Source organism: Nyctereutes procyonoides, unplaced genomic scaffold (assembly GCF_905146905.1).
Source record: "Nyctereutes procyonoides isolate TBG_1078 unplaced genomic scaffold, NYPRO_anot_genome, whole genome shotgun sequence".
In the NCBI taxonomy this organism is placed as follows: Eukaryota; Metazoa; Chordata; class Mammalia; order Carnivora; family Canidae; genus Nyctereutes; species Nyctereutes procyonoides.
Window position 1 is genome coordinate 1092608 of NW_026575139.1, and position 25570 is coordinate 1118177.

Genomic DNA, 25570 nt, shown 5'->3' on the forward strand with positions numbered 1-25570 from the left:
GCGGAGAGTTGCATGCAGGTACATTACCTCCTCCACAAAGTTACAGGGTTTTGCCTGGAATCTGGGAGCCACATGGGACTATGCATGCGCACCACCTAAAGGAATTTTCCCTGCTCATTCACTCACAAGCTGCCCTTAAAGCACTAACACCTTCCAAGGCAGTTCTATTTCTTCAGATAAAAGGACATACCTATCAGGGCACCCAAGTGGCACAGTCGGTGAAGTGTCTGACTCCTGATTTCGGCTCAGGGTTGGGAGATTGAGCCCTGCATCGGGCTCTGGGATCTGCCCTCAGCGGGGAGTCTGCTTCCCCCTCTCCCTCCTAATCTGCCCCTCCCCCTGTTCACTTGCTCTCTTGCATTTTATCTAAAATAAACAAATAAAACCTTTAAAAAAAAAGAAAAAAAGACATACCTATCAACTTTGCAGGCTTTGTACCAGCCGCCATACTCTCCAAAAGATGTCCCGTCCTTTTGCTTTCCCTAAATTATAACAAATGAGTCATTATCTTTAAAGCAATATATCCAAATCAGAAAATTTCTCAAAATAGTGTATTCTTACTTTGCATTCTTCTCTTTCTTCAGCGTGCATCCAAATGGGTTTATTTTCGTCTAGGGGAGAAAAAATAACATACTATAAAATTAAAGCTTAATAGGGCACACTGAGTAGAGGCTGTCAAGTTCCAATGGTTGCAAGGTTTTTAGATGTTATTTCTTACAGCTTCAACAGAAGAAGTTCACAGTGGAGCCTAGGAGGGTAGAAGAAACAAACAGATGGGCGCTCACGTGCAGCGCTGTGAACAGAAAACACACTATCCAATGTACCCAGATAGGGCAGGCAACTGTCAAAGAAGCTGACAAATGGGGCAGCCCCGGTGGTGCAGCGGTTCAGCACCGCCTGCAGCCCAGGGTATGATCCTGGAGACCTGGGACTGAGTCCCGCGTCAGGCGCTCGGCATGGAGCCTGCTTCTCCCTCTGCCTGTGTCTCTGCCTCTCTCTCTGTCTCTATGAATAAATAAATAAAATCTTAAAAAAAAAAAAAAAGCAGCAGCTGACAAATGCTGTGGCCCCTACAATGAAACTTTTAATGCTAGAATCCTCACATACGCTTGGGAATGTTTAGAATTTGAAAATGCTATCATTAAACAAAAGTCTAAAAAAAAAAAAGGGTAAGATGCAAGGAGCCAAAATAGAAAAAGATACTTATCAATATTCTCTTAAAGTCTCCTTAATTTTTAAGAACCTTAACCATGCCATTCCATCCAGTTTCTAGACAACCCTTGTACCCACACCATGGAGGATAAGCAATCACAAAAGTGAAGTTTCTGAAAATACTTTTATGACATGAAAAATGCTTGAGGTACAAGTATGAAGGAAAATAAGTATGTGGGACTATACATAAAGTATGGTTTTAAATATGTAAATTAATCAGCACAGAAGGAAGGAAAGACACTACGATCGCTAAAAGCTGTATCTGGGTGTTGAAATCATGGGTGTTTTTCATGTTCCATCTATGCATGAATTTTCAAGGTTTCCTACGAGGACCTATTTTAGGTTCCAGAGGAAGAAACCTGTGCTCACAGCCGGTCTAGCCACTAACTACCAAACCATGGACAAATCACTTCTCTACAGTGTCCTCACTCCCTAAAATGGGTGAAGGTTAGACCCACTTCACCAGACTGTTCAGAAAATTAGACATGATTACACACTGAGACTGCCTGACAGAAAGACTAATGTGTGGCTATTTTTATAATTATTACTTGCCATGTTATAGGATAAAACAAATACTTGTCTCAAATATTGGTTTTAAGAGAGTGAACAGTATCTGAAACTTACTAACACTGTACAGTTTTAGCTTTATCTAACTAAAGTAATTCCATTGCTACAATACCTAAGTATGCAGCAAGCTAACAGAGCACAACTCCCAGACAACACAACAGGTCACATACATCAGCGTGTGCACCAAGCAGCAGGGGCCGCATGAGGCCGGAGGTCACACACCGATGACAACAGGACACATCGTCATCTTGCCTAAAGAAAAGATACCTTTTGTCCTACGCTTTAACATTTGTATGGAGGGCAAGTCCAAATACAGGAAAACTGTTTGTTTGTTTTTTTAAGGAAAACTGCTTTTAACTAGAACCCAAGTGGACTTCATGCTATTTTTAGCAAAGAGCAGCTAGCCAATCATAAGTATTTCTCCAGAAGAGACTTTTTTAAAAGAAGTATTAAGAAATGCTGTAGAATCACTACAAAATCCACACAGCCTCTACAGTTTGGTGAGGATCCATGGCCCCATCCTGCAACAACTCCAAACAAAATCCCGGGGATCCTTGGGTGGCTCAGGGGATCCTTGAGTGGCTCAGCAGTTTAGCACCTGCCTTTGGCCCAGGGCATGATCCTGGAGTCCTGGATCGAGTCCCACGTCGGGCTCCCTGCATGGAGCCTGCTTCTCCCTCTGCCTGTGTCTCTGCCTCTCTCTCTGCCTGTGTCTGTCTCTCTCTCTTTCATGAATAAATAAATAAATCTTTAAAAAAAAAAACAAAATCCCTGCTCACAGGGTGAGCTTGGGCATTGCTATATTCTGAGAGTAACTACTGTTCCACTTACCAATGGAAAGAAAAAAAAACTAATACACTTGAAATATTTTTCAAAAGTGACTTCTAGAAATTCTCTATAAATGAAAACATTTATTAAGCAAAACGTCTCTCCCCATGCATCCTGAGGTTTCCTGCAGACCAGTAACAACTGTCCTCATTCCAAATGCCTTATGTAACCCAATGCAGTGGGAAATGCCTTATGTGACAAATATTGTTTTATTGAGCAATTTAAATCTTGTTATTTATTCCAAAACTGTATACACAAGCAGCCCGGGTGGCTCAGCAGTTTAGTGCCAGCTTCAGCCCAGGGCGTGATCCTGGAGACCCGGGATCAAGTCCCATGTCAGGGTCCCTGCATGGAGCCTGCTTCTCTCTCTGCCTGTGTCTCTGCCTCTCTCTGTCTCTCATGAATAAATAAATAAAATTAAAAAAAAAAACTGTATACATTAAGTACCTATAATACTTTAAGGAATACAGAGACGGGCCTTGGCTCTTTTAAACAAATATCCCAGCAGGCCTGAGGTAGGGTCAACCATTTGCATTTCTGACAGGTCCCATGTGGTGCTGATGCTACCGGTCCCCACTGGCACTTTGGGAACCAGGATAATAGAACAATTCCAGAAAGTCTTGATGCCTCCAAAGAGGCTTTCTAGAATTAGTGGTTGGAGCTGTGCATGAAGCCAGCCTGGACTCGAGAGAGGGCAACACAGGAAGACAGGGCAGATGGCCCATCACCTCTCACCACAAGGCATGTGGCCCCTCAGACTGTGTATGTAGGTCAGGGCAAGTAAGCAACCATTCACCGTGTTCATTGGATGGCAGATGAAGGAATGAATGAACCTATGACCTCTCAGACTGCCATGTCCTCTTCTCCAAGCACTATGTGCAAAATCATTTCTAAAATCCCAATTAAATTCTACCCTGAAAATACGGTGATGACTTGGGTATTACCAAGTTCCAGCAGGAAATGAGTATTTCTAGTGCATCCTAACAACTGCATCTGCTTGGAAACACCAATACAGTTCTTACCATCTACAGAACCAAACTCCCTTTCATGTGCACGAGTGAGAATCTCTTTGTACAGTGTTTCTGCTTGCTTGAATTTTCCTTGCTTCAGATAGCAGGATGCCTTAAAATAAAAGAAAGAACTTAGTAATTTCATATGTAAATAAAACACACATTCTTATCTACAGGTTAAACAACAAAGCTCAGAGTTCAAAAAAAGGGAGCAATTCTGGCTCTACCTAGACAGTGTACCTCTGTCAACATACCAGGTTATTTTTCGTTTTGGCCACGTTGGGGTCATCAGGCCCCAGTTTTGTTTGGTAGATCTCCAGAGCTCTTTGATAATAATATTCGACTTCTTCGTACTTGCCCTGATTCTGGCACAGTAAAGCCAAGTTGTTTAACTGCTTGGCAACGTCAGGGTGATCCTTCCCCAAAACCTGGGAACAAAAGAGAGTGTATTAGAAACACCCATCTGTGTCAGTGCTATCCAATCCATTCTACACCTACTATGAGAAGGATGCTTCTAAACACAAACATCGCTGTGCCTGATGTCCAGGTACACAGCGGGTCCTGTCCCTGTGCTGTGCACAAATAAAAAAAGCTAGAACTCATACTCTTGGCTGGCAGGAGGAACTGTACTGATTTCCCTACACGCACTCAACTTCCTTTATCTTTACAGTAACCCCACATGCACACTAGCACAGGTGGCACGCAGCCTGAAACCAGGAAACAGCTGTACAAAGACTACATTAATGTGACTACAAGTTCTGGAAGAGCACTTGCTGACTCCAGCTACTGCCCAAGACGCCTTTCTACACGTGCAAGCCTTCAAAGAGAATTTCCAGCTCTTGCACTTGGCCCACTTATCCCTTCCCAGTAAGACCTGGCAGTCCTTTGCATTCACCCTAAACCACTTCCCCTCACAGTTCAAACACCACCTTCAGGGCTCTTCAAAGTCATGTCCCACATGCCTGATTTCCTTCCCCCAGCCCGCCCAACCACGACCCCCTCTAAATGATCAACCCTCAGGGTCTTTGCCAAACCGTCAGAGGGGATGCCTCCCTACATGTGACTAGGGAGCTTCAGCCTGTCTCCACCCATGTAACTCACAGGCACTGTGGTTTTTTTCTTTCTTTCAAGTATCACTACTCAAAACCATCTTATTCATCTGTATAGTTCATCATCCATTCTAATGTAAGCCCTCAGAGTGCAAATTCTGTCTCCTTCACCAATATAACCTCAGCAAAAGTGCTGACTCAGAGATGAGTAAACACTAAATCCCCTACCTAGTACCTGGAACAAGTGATTCATTCTCTCAACGTGGTGCCCGCCTTTACTGATGTGGTCGTCAAGGAGGCATGCCGCCTGCCCATCCCTCTCTCCATTTCCTGCCTCTCCCTGCCTGCGGAACTCCATTCCAACACTGGGAAGCCATCCCGTGTGCCCCCATGCCTGGACAAGCCCCTCCTATACACACTCCCAGAGGTCCATCCTGGAAGTCTGCACAACCTGTGCCCCAGGGAAGGAGTGGGCATTCTGATTTGTGAATCACTGGCTCTAACCAACCAGGGGCCCCCAAATCCTCTGCACACATTGCCAAGTGAGTGAATGAAGGTAATTATGCATAAATGAACCTGGCAGATCACTGTATAGAGTTCATAGTCCTTAATTTGATACTTATGTGTTCTCTTTGAATTTATCCCCCGTCTGCTCAAAATCTGAACATTTTAATTCATAAATATCATGCAGATGATAGCATGAGAAAAATTTTCCTGCATGATTTCATGATGAGCCCCTTTTCCCAATTCCCTGCCATATGACTGAAAAATAAATGATCTTGCAGTATCACTGGTAAATAATCACAAAAAATACCAACTTAAAATACTACCCCTAGTCATTCACGGCACTTAACCACCCAAGAGCCCCCTCCTCACTCCTTTTAAACACTGGTCTGAATGAGCTAACCTGGCTGTGTTTTGTGGGCTGCCCACCTTATCCTTCATCAGAGTTATTTTCAGTAAATGGTCAGTCATGATATATCACAGTGGTCATCATTCCTCAAAACTTAAGACATGACATGTTTAGAAAGCACAAAATGGGGACGCCTGGGTGGCTCAGTGGTTGAGGGTCTGCCTTCAGCTCAGAGTGTGATCCCAGGTCCAGGGATCAAGTCCCATATCGGGCTCCCTGTGAGGAGCCTGCTTCTCCCTCTAGGTCTCTGCATCTCTCATGATTAAATTTAAAAAATCTTTAAAAAAAAAAAGAAAGAAAGAAAGCACAAAATGCTACATCTCAAGACAATGTGACCCTTCCTTCACCCGCACCTTTTCTCTGATCTCCAGAGCTCTTTTACACAGCGGCTCAGCCTCCTTGTACTTCCCTCTTTTGCCATAAAGCACTGCAAGGTTATTCAGAGTTGCTGCCACCTACACAGAGAAACAGCAAAGAATGGTAAACACCACCAACCGACAGGACTTCAGATCTCACACATTCAATGATACCCAGTGTGCATGGTGAACTGTTCTCCACTAAGTGAAGGAACAGGACTTCAGTTAAAAGCAAAAGAGCAATTCACTATATACAGATTATATGAAGTAAATTGGAGAATACTGAAATTAAATAATCAATAAACACAATGATCTTGATTTTTTTTTAATTTCGCTGGAAGCCACAAAGCCAACCCAAATATAGATCTGTTTCCAAATCCAGCCAGATTTCAAGAAAAAAACACAAATTCTTTAGAAAAAAATTTACAGAAGTACATGCAATTTGATTAGGATAAAAAAAATATAGTACGTGATCCATTTGAAGTGGTGATGACAAACAAATTAAGTGTGCACTGGTATATGCTAAACATCAGAGCCACCACTGCTGAAGCTCAGCACTGGTATTGAGTAAGTGAAGACTCCTACCTGTGCCATCTAGTGAAAAGGCAGCTCTTAAACTTTCCCTGTTGAGTTTAATATTAAAATGAGTTGGGTAAAAAAATATATTAGGGAAAATGAAATATAAAAAGAAGGAAAGAACCAGATATACAAACCGCGGGATGATCTTTGCCCAAAGTTTTCTCACGGATGGCCAAGGCATCATTCAGTAGATTGGCAGCATCTTTGTATTTATTCTGGTCTCTAATTTGAAAAACATACATTAAATATTTTGGATATAGCTTACTATATGTTTTTTAAATGTAATTTTGAAATTAAAATAACTAGAAATAATAAAATAAAAGTTAAGTTTTAGCTATATAAAAAATAAAAGTCAACTATTAAAACTATTTAAAAAACTTTGAATATAGAAGAAAAAAACTCCACCAATAAACGCAAACTTGGAATCAGGCCTGATAAGCTTCTGAAGTCAGCCCTCCCCCTCTGGGTCACTGGGACGATACTGCACCCACACTGCAGAGCTACCTGGCAAGCGCCAGCTGCACGGCACAGAGTACGTGAACCAGTCCAAAGGGTGAGCAGAGCTTCACCTGGTATCAAGCAGAACTGATTCCAGCGTCCGAGCCCAGGCTCTTCCAGTTACTGGCTGCAAGGCTTTGGGACATTAAGCAGCCTCCCTCAGTCCCAACAGACCCATCTAGAAAGTATGTTACCTACCTCACAAGAGTTGCCCTAAGAGGCTAAAACATACACTACAAATAAACACAATACACTGTAGTTTCTTAATCTGGTACACAATTTGCTTGCTGTTTGCTTAAGGAGGAAGAGGATGTTTCTGACTTCAGTAAGACAGAAACCCAGCCCCAGCCTCTGCCCTTGTTGGTTTGTGTGCTGACAACATGACCACAGAAGACTGAACGCACATGTTCCTTAGCTGCGTTGTATGAGAAGACCCACAAGGCTTCGCCCTGCAGAAGCCAAGTTGCCCTATAAGACATGGAAAGGGCTAATGGGCCTCTGCAACCTCTGAAGCACACAAATTCTGGTCATGTGAGATTTTTTTCTTCAATTACGCTACTACACATGATAAACTGGCTCAAATATTGTGTAAAACTGTGCAAGCATGACAGAATCTCAAGAACTACTAAAACAGTTAAAACCAGTAACAGCAACAACAGCCTAAAAGTTTATGGTGGCTAAATGAGGCAAAGTGTACTGAGTGCTTCTCTAAACTGTGATGGGCCCTAAAACGTCAAAGGCTACTAATTAATTAGCCAGAGCAGCAGCACTGGTTCTCAGGCATGGCCCCAAACTGACAACAGTCACCTCAGCTGGAACACACACCGAAACCCAGCCCTTCCCCCAGAAACTAGCAGTGCAGCCCGCACTAATTTAACTAGCCCACCAGGAAATTCAAACTGAAAATGAAAATAAAATTACGCCACCACATGAGTGAAAATCTTAACAGAAAAATGGGCTAAAATAGCAAAGAAAGATGAATGAAACCACATGAACGAGGTACAGGAATAATCTACGCTGCCCTGGCAGGGATGGTGTAGCCAAAGCAGAGTGGACGCCACCTGCCTGAGGAGTACTTTGGCCTGAGGTATAGACTGTGTGGACTCAAATCCACTTTAGGAACTCATCCTTAAAAAATCCAAAATCTCAGACAAAACTCCTAAAGCTGTTTATCAATATATTATCCCCTCCCCTAAAAGCTTCATTAAATGTCCTCTAACACAAGAAAGGTGAGAGGAGTAGTTACAGGCCAGCCCCACGGTGTGGTTCTGAATGTGAATGCAAATATACAGGTAGCTATCCATATGTTTAACTTTTGATTTACACAGGTAACTTCTTAGCCTGCAGTGAAGCCCCAGAATCCCCACCACCCAGCACAGGGGTAAGCATGTGACCACAGGTGCCTACGTGTGATGACAAAAACCCTACATGCATTGCTTAGTTAACTCATTTACAGTAAAAATATCTTAGCGTTGGCCAGAAATTTTCAGATTAGTGCATACCATTTTTTTAAGTTTCATTTATTTGAATGATCTCTACATCCAACGTGGGGCTTGAACTCACGACCCATGAAATCAGGAGTCAGATGCCCTACTGACTGACCCAGCCAGGTGCCCAGTACATACGATTTTTTAAAAAAACCTTTTGAAACAAAACAGAACATTATCTGTCAAGATTTTAAATGTAAATACCTGTGACTAAGGAATCCCTAAAATAGTTTAACAGTAAAAATCTGCAAACTGCCTAAATGTTCATCAACATGGAAACTGTCAAAGAAAGGTCAGAATCATGCCCGAGCCAAAGCACCATGCTGCCCCGGAAGATGGAGGGGCTAGCCAAGGGCAGAGCTGCAGATGTGCTCTGAAGGACTCTTTCTTTCTGGGGTTTTTTTTTCTTTTGTTAAGAAATCACTCGACTTGCCTTTTTGGCTCCCAGAGCAGCGCCATGGTGGTCGGCAAGAACAAGCACCTTACGAAAGGCGGCAAAAAGGGAGCCAAGAAGAAAGTGGTTGATCCATTTTCTAAGGAAGACTGGTACGATGTGAAAGCGCCAGCTATGTTCCATATAAGAAATATTGGAAAAACACTAGGCACAAGAACTCAAGGAACCAAAATTGCACCTGATGGTCTCTGAAGGGCATGTTTTTGAAGTCAGCCTTGCTGACCTGCAGAATGAGAAGCTGCATTTAGAAAATTTAAGCTAGGGACGCCTGGGTGGCTCAATGGTTGAGCATCTGCCTTCGACTCAGGGCCTGATCCCAAAGTCCGGGAACCGAGTCCTGTGTCAGGCTCCCTGCATGGAGCCTGCTTCTCCCTCTGCCTGTGTCTCTGCCTCTCTCTCTCTGTCTCTCATGAATAAGTAAAATCTTAAATATATATAAAATTCAAGCTAATTACTAAGGATATGCAGGGCAAAAAATTGCCTAATTTCCATGGCATGGATCTTACCCGTGACAAAATGTGCTCCATGGTCAAAAAATGGCAGACCATGACTGAAGCTCATGTTGATGTAAAGACTACCGATGGTTATTTGGTTTGTCTATTTTGTGCTGGTTTTACTAAAAAACACAATAATCAGATTCGGAAGACCTCTTACGCTCAGCACCAACAGGTCTGCCAAATCCAGAAAAAAAATTAAGGAAATCATCACCCAACAGGTACAGACAAATGACCTGAAAGAAGTGGTCAATAAATTGATTCCAGAAAGCATCAGAAAAGATATAGAAAAAGCTTGTCAGTTTATTTATCCGCTCCATGATGTCTTCATTAGAAAAGTAAAAATGCTAAAGAAGCCCAAGTTTGAATTGGGAAAACTCATGGAGCTTCATGGTGAAGGTAGTATAGTTCTGGAAAAGCTACAGGGGAGAAGACTGGTGCTAAAGTTGAACAAGCTGATGGATATGAACCACCAGTCCAAGAATCTGTTTAAAATTCAGACATTTAATGGTGACAAATAAAAACATATTTGTGATGTTTAAAAAAAAAAAAAGAAATCACTCATCTCTATGAATGGCTGGATTAGTTCACTTCTCTTCACTGAGCCCTTCTCTGTCCTCTCCCTCCACTGTCCCTGTCCTTGCTCGGCTCCCATCTCCATATCCCTGAGATCCTGCCCTGCCTCCAGGCCACGGTCACCATTCTGTCCCATGCACCACATCCAACTGACTTAAGAGACCCAAGCAGGAGGCTGCTACTCCCCACAGGCAGCCCAGCACTGCCCGTAGGCCTCCACGGTCAGGCCCAGCTTCGCCCAGCCCACCTCTTGTAACTGCTCTTCAGGTGCTGTCAAGCTTTGCCCAACTAGATTCAGGAATAAACACACACAACATCCTTTACCATCTCCACTTGCTAAAATCCTACTCACCCTCTGAGGCCCCACAAAGTGCTCCTCCCATGGTTCCATTAATCCTTCCCTTATCCTCTCAACTGGAAGGAATTTTTCTGTTCCATGAATACTTTTGTGCTATTTTATTAACAAGAACCCAGTCTCCCTGTTTCTATAATTACATATGAATGTAAACAGCCTATCTTCTAAACAAGGTCCTAAGTTCTTTGGAGAATGCTATTTTGAGCGCTTCGTGTCTGCCAGGCAACACCACGTGTCACACGCCCTACGATACTCCCCTCAGACCCCTGAGTGAGCACTGTAATTGCCTTCATTTTAGATACAAGAAAACTGAGACTCAGAAAAGGTAAGGGCTCTCTCTGGACAACCTCCTGCCCTGTGGCCATCTAGCAGAGATAAAACCTCAATTCTCCTGACTTTAAAGTCAACATTCTGCTTTCTGCTTGAGGACAGGAACCATGTATTCATCTCAAGGGCCTCAAGGGAACCAGCCCAGTCTTACCTATACTTAGGTGTCAGAAAATGCCGAATGGGGACAATCAAAGCAATGAAGAAACATGAATCCTTTAATCCCAACCCACAAAACTGGAAGGGCCACAGCAAACCAATCCTGCCATGTAACTTCTCCCTCGGTCCCCACTTACCCATACCTGCTCTATTTCAGGTGAGTTCGGCTAAATGACACACACTAAGGGTTCCAACATATCACTCCCAGTGCCACGAGGGCAAATTCCTTAATTCCCTTCAACATGTTCATCAAGGCTCCTAAGCAAGGAAACATGCTAGAGTGATGTGACAAGTGGGGACACGGACACAAGCTGGTCCCCAACTTTCAGGGACACTATTCTGAAAGAGAGAACAAAATTCAAATACATCCCCCCTCCCTCCTACACATACACCAAGCCTAGTGAGCAAGTGCTCTGGGGGGGCAGGAGGGTCAGAGGGCAAGAGGAAGCTGAGACTCAGAAAAGAGAGAGCACTAACAAGGCCCTAGGAAGGTATGAAGGCATTTATGGACAAAAGAAACCCAATACACAGACTCAAGAGTTTAGTTCGGCCAGAGTGAAGGATGTATGTGGGCTATAAGGCTGACCTGGGTTGTTCTGGGCAGCATCTGTTCCACAGGTCAGTACCTTTGCTATAGTGCTTGCTAAATATTTTTAATTTAACCCCCTGGCTATTTGAAGAGAAGTGACCAATGAAACTGGCAAAGTAAGCATATACAGGTTTGTAGAAATGTATTGTAAGGGAAAGTTCATTAAAAAATACCATCTAGGGCAGCCCAGTGGCTCAGCGGTTTAGCGCCACCTTCAGCCCAGGGCCTGATCCTGGGTCCCCAGGATCAAGTCCCACATCAAGCTCCCTGCATGCAGCCTGTTTCTCCCTCTGCCCGTGTCTCTGCCTCTCTCTTTGTGTGTCTCTCATGAGTAAATAAATAAAATCTTAAAAAAAAAAAATCATCTATAGGTAAAACTAGTGGATAGAACGAAAGTACTAACCTGTACACCAAGGCCAGGATGTTTAGCATGGTGGCCACATCTGGGTGGTCATGGCCGGAAGTCTTCTCCAGGTCCTCCAGGGCCTGCTTGCAGAGCGGCACAGCCACCTCATAGCGCCCCTGAGAGGCGTACTGGATGACCAGGTTGTGGAGGGTACGCAGCCGCGCTGGGATCTCATAGCCACCCTGCTGCGCAGCTGCCGCCGCGCTGCTATGCTGCTGTTGGACTGCACAAAGTTTCACTTCAGATGTGCTCAAAGGACATTATCCAAACGAAATCATTTAATTAGACCTTTCCTCTCTAGCTTTGGTCCCAGCTGGCACCTGGCCCCCACGCTGTGGGTGCCCACCCAGCACCCCCCTGACGGGCTGGGTAACATCAGTAACTTGTCAGGGTGTGGTGATGTGCCCCATGGTGCAGTGAGACTCCTCCCAGCACCACATAAATTCTGCTTTTCCACTCGGTAAGAATCCACAGATGACATGTGGATTGTCTGTGCGTGCCCCTGTTCTGCAGGGGCTATGCTAACATACTATATCCCAACAAAAAATTATGTTTCTCTTGGGAAAACTAGGCAATCCCAGGGCGCATGTGCCCCTGGGAGGTAGGCATCACGCACTGAGATGTCCACTAATTATGGCAACTACGGTACAGCAGGACAAACCACCTTCTGCGTGTATGTGCTGTCATTCAACTGCTCCCCCTCACAAACTTACTTCCTTGACCGGGGTCGTCGTCATCATTTGGGAAAAGGTCATCCAGAGGCTCTTTGGTGGAATCAGTGTCTTTGTCCTCCTATAAAACCAACCCAGGATAACTTTAGCCTTACAAGTACTATAAGTCTTGAACTGGAAATCCTCAATATAAATATCATTTTAATAAAATCTTAAACAAGATAATCTGGTTTTTTTGTTTTTTTGTTTTTTTTATTTATGATAGTCACACACACAGAGAGAGAGAGAGAGAGAGAGGCAGAGACACAGGCAGAGGGAGAAGCAGGCTCCATGCATCGGGAGCCCGACGTGGGATTCGATCCCGGGTCTCCAGGATCGCGCCCTGGACCAAAGGCAGGCGCCAAACCGCTGTGCCACCCAGGGATCCCGAGATAATCTGTTTTTAAAATGAAACATAGAATTGGGGCAGCCCGGGGGCGCTCAGTGGTGTGGCGCCACCTTCAGCCCAGGGTGTGATCCCTGAAGTCCCGGGATCGAGTCCCGCGTCAGGCTTCCTGCATGGAGCCTGCTTCTCCCTCTGCCTGTGTCTCTGCCTCTCTCTGTGTCTCTCGTGAATAAATAAAATCTTAAAAAAAAGAAATTAAACAAAGAATTAACCACAATTTGGCTTATCCATCAATTTAGCAAAAAGTAATAAAAAGCTTGCTAGATTAGAACTCAAACTCAAAATGCAGGCCACGGGGATGACCAACAGACAGACCATGCTGGCATTTCCATCCCTTAGATTCTTCAATACATGCTGAAGAAGTTCAAATAGAAAAGGGAAACGCTTGCATTTTTTTTTTAATAGATTTTTTTTTATCTGAGAGAGAGCACACAAGCAAACATAAGCAAGGGGCAGGGCAGAAGGAGAAGCAGACTCCCCGCTGAGCAGGGAGCCCTATTCAGGGTTCAATCCCAGGACCCTGAGATCATGACCTGAACCAAAAGCAGATGCTTAACCAACTGAGCCACCCAGGCACCTCTGGGAAACTCTTACTTGAAATAAATTTTATTTGGAAATCAAATATGTAAAAACAGACTAAACTGGCCCATCTCCAACTGCCACAGAACTAGAGGGCCCCTTCCTTGCTCACCACTTCCACCACAGGATCCCTAAGAGCAGTCTGAAACCTGCCAACTTTTTCTTAAGATTTTATTTATTTATTTATTTACTTACTTACTTGAGAGAAAGAGAGAATCCCAAGTAGGCTCCACAACCAGTGCAGAGCCCAATGCAGGGCTAGATCCCATGACTCAGATCCCCTGAGCTCAGGACCAGAGTCAAAATCAAGAGTTGAATGTCCAAACGACTGAGCCACCCAGGTGCCCCTGAAACGTACTGGCTTTAAGTCTGTGACTCGAGTTTCCCCACAGATATCCGACTGGTACAGGGGTAAAAAGCGTGACTGTGGGCAGCCCGGGTGGCTCAGCGGTTTAGCGCTGCCTTCAGCCCAAGGCATGATCCTGGAGACCCGGGATCAAGTCCCACGTCAGGCTCCCTGCATGGAGCCTGCTTCTCCTTCTGTGTCTCTGCCTCTTTCTCTCTCTGTCTCTCATGAATAAATAAATCTTTAAAATAAAAATATAAATCAGAGTATTAAAAAAAAAAAGCGTGACTGTGTACACAATGCAGAGAACAGACAACAGCTAGACCAAATGAGAAATCAGCATCGCTTTAAGGCAGAAAACGTCACTTGCCTCTGGGGGGGTAATCTGAGAATACACAAGGTCACCTTGATAATATTTGTGTCTGGGATGTATGACTTAAATATGCTGAGAGACATGAGACAAACCCAAACTGAGGAACAATCTATGAAGTAACCAGTTTCTGTAATCTTCAAGAATATCTATGTCATGGTGTGAGAAGTAACCTTTTTCTTTCTTTGAAAAGATCCTGTTTCAGATGAATGATGGCCAAGGAGAAGTGATAGCTGATGCCACATGTGACTGTGAACCAGACCCAGACACAGAAATAATGCCATGAAGAGTTCCACTGAGAAAGGAGGACAGTGCAGAGGAGACGAAGACTGTGCCTATGTGAAATGGGACTGACTTGAGTGGGCCCCAGATTCCACAGGCACATGTCCCCATGCTAGGGAAACATGCCCAGCAGCGGCACGGGAATGCAGCATGAGGGACGCCACCTACTCCAATGCGGTTCAGAACAATCACTGAGGTACATCTCGAAAGGAGAGGCAGAGTTAGCTCACTGTTAGCACTCTTCTCTAACCTAGGTATTTTTTCAACATAAAAAGTTTTAATAAAAAAAAGTTTTGAAAGCTCTGATTCAACCAGACCCTCCATCATCCAGTATTATATGGGAATCACTGGCTGGCATCAGTATCTTCATTTATTCTTATTCTCACAGGAGTCTATAATAATAAGTCTTTTAAATCCAAATTCAAGAGGAAATTACAATAACCCTAATAAGACAGGGTGCTGTGGACTAATGCATCCCCGCAAATACCATATACTGTAGCCCTAGCCCTCAAGGTGATGACATTTGGAGGTGGGGCCTTTAGGAGGTAATGTGGGTCAGATGAAGTCATGTGGATGCGGCTGTCATGATAGGACTAGTGTATTTACAGATTTTTTTTTTATGATAGTCACACACACACACACACACACAGAGGCAGAGACATAGGCAGAGGGAGAAGCAGGCTCCATACACCGGGAGGCCGACGTGGGATTCGATCCCGGGTCTCCAGGATCGCGCCCTGGGCCAAAGGCAGGCGCCAAACCGCTGTGCCACCCAGAGATCCCGGACTAGTGTATTTACAACGAAGAGGAAAAGACATCAGATCTCTCTCTCTCTCTCTATGCACACACCAAAGGAGGCTGTGAGGATACAACCAGGAAAACGGCCCTCACCGAGAACCTGATCGTGCCAAAACCCTGATCTCAGAACTGTGAGAAATGAGCCACACAGCTATGGTATTCTGTCCAAGGGTCCAAACTGATTAAGACATGTACTCTGGTGGTGTGAGAAGTAACATTAAGGGAGACTGCATGGAGGACATATAGGAATTCTCTTTACTATCTTTTCAACTTTTCTGTGAACTTAAATTTACTCCAAAAAGGTTTTAATTTTCAGTTAACTGAATCAGATATAAATGGTGGATGAAAAATAATCAAGACTGAGATGAACATCCAAAGAGAGCCAATAGAAAAAGGAGAAAACCAAGATCCTTACGGAACATTCCAAAAACAAGGTAAGCTGGTGAGACCAAGGAGGAAGGACACACAGTGAGGTGGCAAGAGAACCAGGTTGTGTCTTAGAAGCATAGGAAAGAGTTTGAAAGAGGGACGCCTAGGTGGCTCAGCGGTCCGGCATCTGCCTTCAGCTCAGAGCATGATCCTGGAGTCCCAGGATCGAGCCCCACATCGGGCTCCCTGCGTGGAGCCTGCTTCTTCTCCCTCTGCCTCTCTCTCTCTGTGTGTCTCTCATGAATAAATAAAATATTACCAAAAAAAAAAAAAAAAAAAAGAGAGAGAGTTTGAAAGAGAAAAGTCAAGATCCACAGCAGGGCAGGCTACAGTTAGTCCCCGGTCTGGAATACGGATGACTAGATGGGATGCACACTGAACTGAGGGAGAGTTCCAGCAGCACAATGAGCCTGGAAGCCAGACTCAATGGGTTAAAACATTCAAGAGATCTCAAGCTGGAACAAACCTCATCAAGAGCCTCTTTGCATTGTACCTTACATTTACAAAGTATTTTTACATTTTCTGACCACTGTTCTAAAACATACATACAAAATACATATGGCAAGAATTTGTATGATTTGCCCAGGGACTAGTTCCCAAGACCCATAACTTCTGGTCTTGCTCAATGCAATCACTAGAGGGGAGAGGAAAACACTGACATAGCTTTACTAAAATAACCTACCAACTATAACACGGTTAACTCTCAATACTGCATTCCTACCCTACTGTACACTTACGGATGGAGAGATGTCATCATCATATTTTTTTAACTGATTCATGAATTCCAGATGCTTCTTTTCCTCCTCCAGTTGAGCCACAGACTGCTCACTTTTCTGTAATTTCTGCTGTGTATTGGCCAGTTCATCCCGCAGCCACTGATTCTCCTGGCACAGCCGACGAACCTGTGCACGTAGTTTCTGTTTCTCGGACTCAACAGCATTTAGGTGATTGGACAAAGCCATCATAACCTGGAAGACAGAAACGTTGACAGCACTGCAGCGTCCATTCCACACATCTCACCTCCCACATAGGGAGTCATTCTATGCTTGCAGCTCTAGCTTATACTTGCAGATATGTGCTCCAACACAGACAAGTACAAATGCCAATTACCTCCCTTTCCACCCTGTGTTGGGCCACACAGGGGCATGATAAAGAATAGCACATGCTCAGAACATCTACAGAAATGATATGATGTTCTTCTGTTTGACAGCATCTTAAATGGACTAGGAGTGGACACACGGCTACTCTTCTGACAAAACTGTGTATTTTTGCTTTCTATCTAGGTAGCTCCAACATAATTTCTCAGAGACCCTTTCCCGTGTGTAAGAGTGTGTGCACAAGCATGCATATGTGTATAGAGGGCAGGTCACTCTGGGAGGGGCTGGTGATAGAGCCAGAGAAGGGCATACAGACAAATCTGTGATATTCCAAAGTAAGGGAAGAAATTTTTGTAGCAAGCCAGCTAGTCAGAATGCACTGATGCATTCATAAGCTTAGGCTGACATCACAAACTCTGGGGACAGTCTCAGGGGTCTGTCTATGGTGCACCAAACCTGCCTGAGGCATCAGCAAGCTCCTAAGAATACATGAACAGTAAGAGCTGGGCAAAGCCGGCTCCAGTATGTTCTCTCTTTAGACCATGCAAATGCCCTTCCCTCTATCATCCACCTATGTTTCAAACTTAAACTCCAGAAGGTGAGGTTCTTTCCTCCTTTTCTTAACCGTAATATTTGTCAAACTAAAAAGTAAATCTATATGCAAATCACTTTTCAATAACAGAATCTATCATACGATACATTCACAAAAATCAAAGTTCTACAATTAGGTCTGTCACATGGTCTGGATAAAGAACTAAAATCAGAGTACTGTGGAGTAGAACAGTACCCTCTACATGAAAGAGAAATTAGTGACCCCATGGCCCTACTATGCTTCCTTCATTCGGTGTACACGAGGAAAACCTGGGGGGCACAGTCAGTTAAGCATTCAACACTTGGTTTCAGCTCAGCTATGATCTCAGGGCCCTGGGATGGAGCCCTGCATCAGGCTCCACTCTCAGCAAGGAGTCTGCTTAAAATTCCTCTTCCTCTGCTCCTCCCGTTCATGCTCTCTAAAATAAAGAAATGTTGGGCAGATCGGGTGGCTCAGCGGTTTAGCGTCGCCTTCAGCCCAGGGCGTGATCCTGGAGACCCTGGATGGAGTCCCACGTTAGACTCCCTGCATGGAGCCTGCTTCTCCATGTCTCTGCTTCTCTCTCTCTCTCATGAATAAATAAAATCTTTAAAATAAAAATAAAATTAAATAAATGTTAAAAAAAAAAAAAAAAGAGGAAACCTAAGAAAGAAGCCAAATTCTAGAGTATATGATTTTACCCGAAGTGTGCTAGCAGAACCAAATTTTATCAGGGGATTGGGTTAACACCTAGAGGTTTCTTTTCTTTCTGTTTTAATTAATTTACTTATTTTAGGGGTGGAGGAGCAGAGGGAAAGGGAGAATCTCAAGCCGATTTTCCCACTGAGCCCAGAGCCTAAAGAAGCAGGGCTCGAACTCATTACTGTGAGATCACAATCTGAATCAGACACTCAACTGACTATACCCCCCTGGTGCCCCCCACCTAAATGTTTCTAATTTTTCCACCACTATGTCCTGCATGATAAAAACAAAGGTTTAGTCAAAGATATATAACAATCCACTCTTGGAGTACTGCAGAGACTATTAGCTGTTGGCCAATATCCATGCTCTCTTCTTCCTTAGGCTCTAGAACAGGGAACTGGAAGTGGGCAGGGCAACATTCCCCAGTCTCCCTCACTAGGTGTGACCACAGAACCAAGCCCTGGCCAAGGAAATATAAGCAGTGCTGTGTAGCAGTTGGAGGAAGTAAAGGAAGGAGGCACACCCTTCCTGTCCCTTCCTGTCCTAGAATGGGGTCAGGTGACTGCAGCTGGACCTCGTGGTCCAAAGAAAAGGCTGTGTATGGTAGAATGTAGAGGCCCAAGTATCCCTAGTGATGCTGCAGCTAAGCAACCTGCCTAGGGCAGCCTACCTCGCTATTTCTCCTATATATTTCTATGACGTTTAAGCCACGGCTTTTGTTCTTTGATACATGCAGCCAAATCAAACCTGAAATGACAAAGTTACCTCTATTTTGGCTCTTTTTAAAATTTAGACATGACTAAATCAGTCATCATTTATAGAACACACAAACTGATCTGTTATTCTAGAAATATCTTCCCTCTAGTTTAGTTAAACCATATATCTCAATGAATTTCCCATTTCTTCAGACTGTCAAGCTCCTGTTCTTATCTGAGGTGACTTCACTTATACCTGTGCCTCACTCAGGCCAAGCTCCAACATTTCCAGTGACTTTCGGATCATGTTTGATTTCTCTTCCACCAAATTACTTTCGTCATCTTTCTTCAAACACTTCAGTGTCTCAAGTAAACTTTGTAAAATGGAATTGTGCTCATTCTTCAGAGCTTCCAGCCCCTGAATCACTTGCTTTGTCTTAGAAATAATTTCATCCTGTGTAAGCTTCTCCAACTTGTCTTCCTTTATATACACCATCGTGGACATGTTGTCATACATTCTAGAATGGAAAAAAGAAAAGTTAGGTATCTTATCACAGATGTAATTTATTTTACACCTCTAATAAAATACACTGCGTGAAGACTTTTAAATTAACATTTTTATAGGTAAATAATAAATGTGTAGATCTGTGACTTGTTGAAATACTCTATTTCTCTTTTCCCTTTGCAGACCAATTTAATTACTTTTATGCCTTATGCCTGAATTCTTTTTAATGGAAGAAATGACAGCAGTTGAAATTAATGCCAAAGATTAAAAGCAGCAAAATATTCAAATGGCATTTCTAAAGCACAAAGCCACAGTGAACAAAAGTTCCCTGAATGTTTGCAAGCTTTTACCCCCCCCCTTAATGAAATGCGGAAGGGACAGTAAATTCTTGCTAACATATTTACCAAAGCCTTGAGAAGTGGTCACAGTTGGAAGAAGGAAGAAAACCAGCAAAGGAACATGGGAACAATCAGAGTAGCAGGAGAAGGACTAGGTCCGTCTGAAATACGGTAAGAGAGTGACATGAGCAGGATCATCAGTACTGTAAAGATGCACAGAGGACGAAGGCTAGGCATGCCTATATGATCAGATTAACCGAGGAGCCACCAAAATTTCATGAAATCAGTGTCTGGAACTGCCTTTAGAATACCAAAATGAGGGATCCCTGGGTGGCGCAGCGGGGGGATCCCTGGGTGGCGCAGCGGTTTGGCGCCTGCCTTTGGCCCAGGGCGCGATCCTGGAGACCCGGGATCAAATCCCATGTCGGGTTCCCGGTGTATGGAGCCTGCTTCTCCCTCTGCCTATGTCTCTGCCTCTCTCTCTCTCTCTCTGTGACTATCATAAATAAATAAAAATTAAAAAAAAATAAAAATAAAAAAATAAAATAAAATACCAAAATGAGGGATCCCTAGGTGGCGCAGCGGTTTGGCGCCTGCCTTTGGCCCAGGGCGCGATCCTGGAGACCCAGGATCGAATCCCATATCGGGCTCCCGGTGCATGGAGCCTGCTTCTCCCTCTGCCTGTGTCTCTGTCTCTCTCTCTCTGTGTGACTATCATAAATAAATAAATAAAATTAAAAAATAAAATAAAATACCAAAATGAGGTGATCCCTGGGTGGCTCAGTGGTTTAGCACCTGCTTTCAGCCCAGGGCATGATTCTGGAGTCCGGGGATCAAGTCCCACGTCAGGCTTCTGCATGGAGCCTGCTTCTCCTTCTGCCTGTGTCTCTGCCCCTCTCTCTCTCTGTGTGTCTCTCATGAATAAATACATAAAATCTTTTTAAAATAAATAAATAAAATAAAATACCAAAATGAGGGACACCTGGGTGGCTCAGTGGTTGAGCATCTGTCTTCAGCTCAGGGTGTGATCCTGGGGTCCCGGGATTTTATTAAAAAATAAAATAAAATACCAAAATGAGAAGGACGTCTGGATACCTCAGTGGTTGAGTGTCTGTTTTAGGTTCAGGTCGTGATCTCGGGGTCCTGGATTGAGTCTCACATTGGGCTCCCCGCAGGTAGCCTCCTGCTCCCTCCTCTGCCTATGTCTCTGCCTCTCTCTGTATCTCTCATGAATAAATAAATAAAATCTTTTAAAAATAAAATACCATAATGAGAAAGAAAAAAGAGAGGGGCATGTAAAAGTGTCAGCAAATTCACAACTGCTGAAACTAAGCAACAGGTCTTTGTATAACCTCTCTAGGTTTGTGTATGTCTTTATTTTTTTATTTTTTTAAAGATTTTATTTATTCATGAAAGACACAGAGAGAAAGAAGCTGAGACACAGGCAGAGGGAGAAGCAGGCTCCATGCAGGGAGCCCAATGCTGGACTCGATCCTGGGATTCCAGGATCACGCCCTGGGCCAAAGGGAAGAGCTAAACCGCTGAGCCACCCAGGGATTCCCTTATGTATGTTTTTAAATCCCATAATTAAGTTTAAAAAGATAAAGGCCACAGTGAGCATTCAGGTGGCCTCAGGAAACCATCAGGGCACCCTTCAGGGACTGAAGTCAGAGTACATGTCAGGGTGATTTCCTTTAGAGCACTTACTACTACTCGAAATCTGTTTTCATGTATCGTCTTATATTCCCGTGAAGTAAGTAAGCTCTATCTAAAAGGCAAGGCCTCTATCTTGTACCCCACTAAATCTCAGTCCCCTCTGGCCAACTGTGTGGTGAAGGCCCGAACTGACAGATGTTCACAAAGGGAAGCAGTGTCCAAACACTGACTACAAGTTCCAGGACTTGGGAGTAAAGGCTCCAAATAGTCGATAATAAGATAATGTTAGTAACTGTACACGCAGTTTCACGGTGTGTGTGTGTGTGTGTGTGTGTGTGTGTGTGAAACAACTAAAGAGTTTTAAAGACTAAATTCCTTTTGAAATTTAGAGGCATTTAGACTTAGACTATTCAAAGAGATCCATCTCTGTACCAAACAAAGCCCAGAAAACAACAAAAGAGGAGGTAATTCCTCTACCTGATGGTCTGTATTATCATTAGGTTTGTTAGGTATTTATTCAGTTTATGGCTCCCCAACCCCACTGCAAAATCCAGAAGAGTGGGCACCTCACGGTCTTGTTCAGCCCCATAGTCCCAGCCTGTCACACAGTAAATGCTAAATATATATTTACCGAATGAATGAATAAAACATTTTAGGAGCAGCTAGCTTCCAATGAACACATTTCAATAGCATGAGGCTAAAGTGCTAACCTGGGCATGACCTAAGGTTCCTACAAGTGAAGAAGAATCTCCAGAACTGGTGTGTCTACAGAAAGGAGGAAAATCAAAATGAAGGCCTCCCTCTCCACCTTTGGCAGGGATTTCCAAATGATAAAACATTTCGTTCTTTCCTTTCCCCAACTAGAAAATACAAGTGTTTTACTAAAACTCCAAGCTAGGACAGCCCGAGTGGCTCAGCGGCTGAGCACCTGTCTTCGGCTCAGGTCATGATCCTGGAGACCTGGGATCAAGTCCGACATCAGGCTCCCTGCATGGAGCCTGCTTCTCCCTCTGCCTGTGTCTCTGCCTCTGTGTGTGTGTGTGTGTGTGTGTGTGTGTGTGTGTCTCATGAGTAAATAAATAAAATCTATAAACCAATCAATCTCCAAGCTAAGGCCTAGAATGCAGGTGGCCAGGGACGTACAGGCTAACAGAAAATAAGCTAGCCCACAGGTGCACCAAGAGCTAAAGGCACAGTGACAGGAACTGCATGAGGGGAGCATGGAATAGGAGAGGACGGCAGGCAGCTCCTCTAGAGAAGAGAGGTCATCCACATGGACGACACCAGTCCTGAGGTGAGCCCATCCTATCAAAAAAGCAGATCTCTTCCCGACAGGAATGTGGAGGGCATTGCCAGCCACGGAAGCAACCAGCACCAGGCCAGGGGTATGAGAGCAGCCACTGCCCCGAGCAGCTGCTTCAAGCACTGTGAGTGAGGCTCGCAGTGACAAGGCTAGGACAGCTGCCCTCTGAAGGCAGGAGGCTGCGGGGAGGTTGCAGGGTCCTGGCGGGGAGATGACAGCATGAGCACAGCCCATCAAAGATACACTTCCCTTACTTCCCCAGCCCCCTGCCAGCATCAGTCATGCCTCTCCTTGGAAAAGCAGACACCTAGCCAGCAAATTCTTAGTCTTTTCAAACAATATTAAACTCAGGGGAATGCAAGGGAGAGTCTCTAGTCTCTAATAAGAAATGAGAACTTCATTACTCAAACCACCTGTTTTGGCATGAATGCCGAAGAAGTTACGTCAATGTAAGATTGAATCCAGTCCATTCCTCAAAAAGTTAAAAATAGAACTACCCTATGATCCAGTAATCACACCACTGGGTAAAAAACTTTATTTTTTATTTTTTTCTCCCACCGCCCCTCCCCTCCAGCAACCCGGTTTGTTCTCTATAGTTAAGAATTTATGATTTGTTTCCCTCTCTTATCTCATCTTATTTTATTTTCCGCTCCCTTCCCCTATGATCTGGGTTTCCTAAATTCCACAGAGGAATGAAATCATTAAGTATTTGTCTTTCTCTGACTTATTTCGCTCAGCATAATACCCTCTAGTCCATCCATGTCAATGCAAATGACAAGATTTTTCTTTTTTGATGGCTGAGTAATATTCCATTATATATACACCACATCTTCATCCATTCGTCTGTGGATGGACAACTCGGCTCTTTCCATAGTTTGGCTGTTGTAGACGTTGCTGCTATAAACATTGGGGTGCAGGTGCCCCTTAGGATCATTACATTTGTATCTTTAGGGTAAATACCTAGTAGTATAATTACTGGATCATACAGTTCTATTTTTACCTTTTTGAGGAACCTCCAGACTATTCTCCAGAGTGGCTACACCAGCTTGCATTCCCACCAACAGTGGAAGAGGTTTCCCCTTTCTCCACACCCTCGCCAGTGCCTATAGTTTCCTGACTTAATTTGCTGAGTTGGATCTCCCTCCTTAAACCCCTACCCACTGAAGCAACTTCTTCCCTCTAAAATAAACAAAATGTATTTGCTATCTCATCTACAAGGTAACACTTCAAATATTGTATTACAGGCTGAGGGAAATCCAAATCTTCCATTTCCCAAGCTTATACCTCATGCCACCCTCAAGGACTTCAATCACAGCAGTTTCCATGCCCCTCTATCCAGGTCACCATCAGATAAATACACCTAGGTATGCCACTTCCTCAGAGGGAAACCCACAGCAGCATACAAACGTGTTTATGCTGTTCCGTATCTCTCCATTTCTAGACTATACATCTACTCCGTTATAACCAAAGGTAGGCTATATTAAAAAATAATTTTAAAAATTAATTTATAATTTTTTTAATTTTTAAATTATTAATTATTTAAAAATTAAACGTTGGGGGTATGCCTGGGTGGCTCAGCAGCTGAGCGTCTGCCTTCAGCTCAGGGCGTGATCCCAGGATCCCGGATTGAGTCCTGCATTGGGCTCCTTGCAGGGAGCCTGCTTCTCCCTCTGCCTGCGTCTCTGCCTCTTTCTCATGAATAAATAAAATCTTACAAAAAAAATTTTTTTTAATTTATTTATTCATGAGAGACACACGGAGAGAGAGAGGCAGAGACATAGGCGGAAGGAGAAGCAGGCTCCATGCAGGGTGCCCACAGGGTGACTTAGGCAGAAGGAGAAGCAGGCTCCATGCAGGGTGCCCAACGTGGGACTTGATCCCGGAACTCCAAGATCACGCCCTGAGCTGAAGGCAGGTGCTTACCACTGAGCCACCCAGGCGTCCCCAAAAAATTTTTTTTAATTTAAGAAAATAAAAAATTAATGTTGGAGGCACCTGAGTGGCTCAGTCGGTTAAGCATCTGCCTTCAGGGCAGCCCCGGTGGCGCAGTGGTTTAGCGCCGCCTGCAGCCCGGGGTGTGATCCTGGAGACCCGGGATCGAGTCCCACATCGGGCTCGCTGCATGGAGCCTGCTTCTCCCTCTGCCTGTGTCTCTGCCTCTCTCTCTCTCTCTGTGTCTCTATGAATAAATAAAAAAAAAAATTTTAAAAAAAAGTTTAAGCATCTGCCTTCAGCTCAAGTCGTGATCCCAGGTACTGGGACTGAGTCCCACATGGGGACGGGCCTGCTAAGCAAAGAACCTGCTTCTACCTCTCCCTCTGTCCTTCCTCCTGCTTGTACTCTCTGGCATTCTATCTCTCTGTCAAATAAATTTTTAAAAATGAATGAATGAATCAGCACTGGAGCCAGCGCATCTGAATCCAATACCTTTTTATTCCCTCGTCCATTGTGGGACCTTTCAAATCCACTGTTCAACAGGAAAGTTATTGTGGCCTATTATGCTGGATGTCTCAGATTCAAATCACCCTTAACATAATCTGTCCTTTATGCCAAGACTGAGGGTTTTGGGTTTTTTTTTAAAGGTATCTCTACACCCAATGTGGGGCTCAAACTCACAACCCCGAGATCAAGAGTTGCATGCTCTTCCAAATAAGCCAGCCAGGTGCCCCAAAGATTTCTCTTAATCTTCCTATTTGACCGTTTTTGTTTCCTTCGGAGTTAATTATCTTGATTTCATTTCCCTTTTAAGTTGGTGCTAATTCACCTGCATCTCCAGCACTTGTCCCTGGGTTGGTGCAAAGCTCTGTCTTCCCCACGGTGAACCCTGTGCCCCACAGTCTAACACTGATGTGTTACAGCAGGTGAAAAACTCAGTCTTGGGGTTCCTGACTGGCTCATTTAGAAAAGTATGTAAACTCTTGATC

The 25570-nt window shown here is 44.1% G+C and overlaps 1 protein-coding gene and 2 pseudogenes across 20 annotated transcripts in view; 2 read left to right on the forward strand and 1 right to left on the reverse strand.

The window, feature by feature from the left end:
• KLC1 (kinesin light chain 1) overlaps nt 1-25570 on the reverse strand; it is a 66280-nt gene that overhangs the window by 21157 nt on the left and 19553 nt on the right. For 19 of the 20 annotated variants that reach the window (XM_055303984.1, XM_055303988.1, XM_055303985.1 and 16 more), the window contains 10 exons: nt 19101-19362; nt 16517-16747; nt 12573-12651; nt 11857-12082; nt 6649-6736; nt 5933-6034; nt 3872-4045; nt 3630-3729; nt 562-611; nt 415-482 (listed from right to left, as the gene is read on the reverse strand). In XM_055303984.1, coding sequence (XP_055159959.1) covers nt 415-482; nt 562-611; nt 3630-3729; nt 3872-4045; nt 5933-6034; nt 6649-6736; nt 11857-12082; nt 12573-12651; nt 16517-16747; nt 19101-19361 — 1379 coding nt within the window. In that variant the 5' untranslated portion in view covers nt 19362. Of the gene's footprint in view, nt 1-414; nt 483-561; nt 612-3629; nt 3730-3871; nt 4046-5932; nt 6035-6648; nt 6737-11856; nt 12083-12572; nt 12652-16516; nt 16748-19100; nt 19363-19753; nt 19849-25570 lie in introns of those variants that run through there. The other variant, XM_055303975.1, reaches the window with a different exon arrangement.
• LOC129496056 (40S ribosomal protein S3a-like) lies at nt 6943-9414 on the forward strand (annotated as a pseudogene).
• Nucleotides 9407-9998, forward strand: LOC129496015 (40S ribosomal protein S3a-like; annotated as a pseudogene).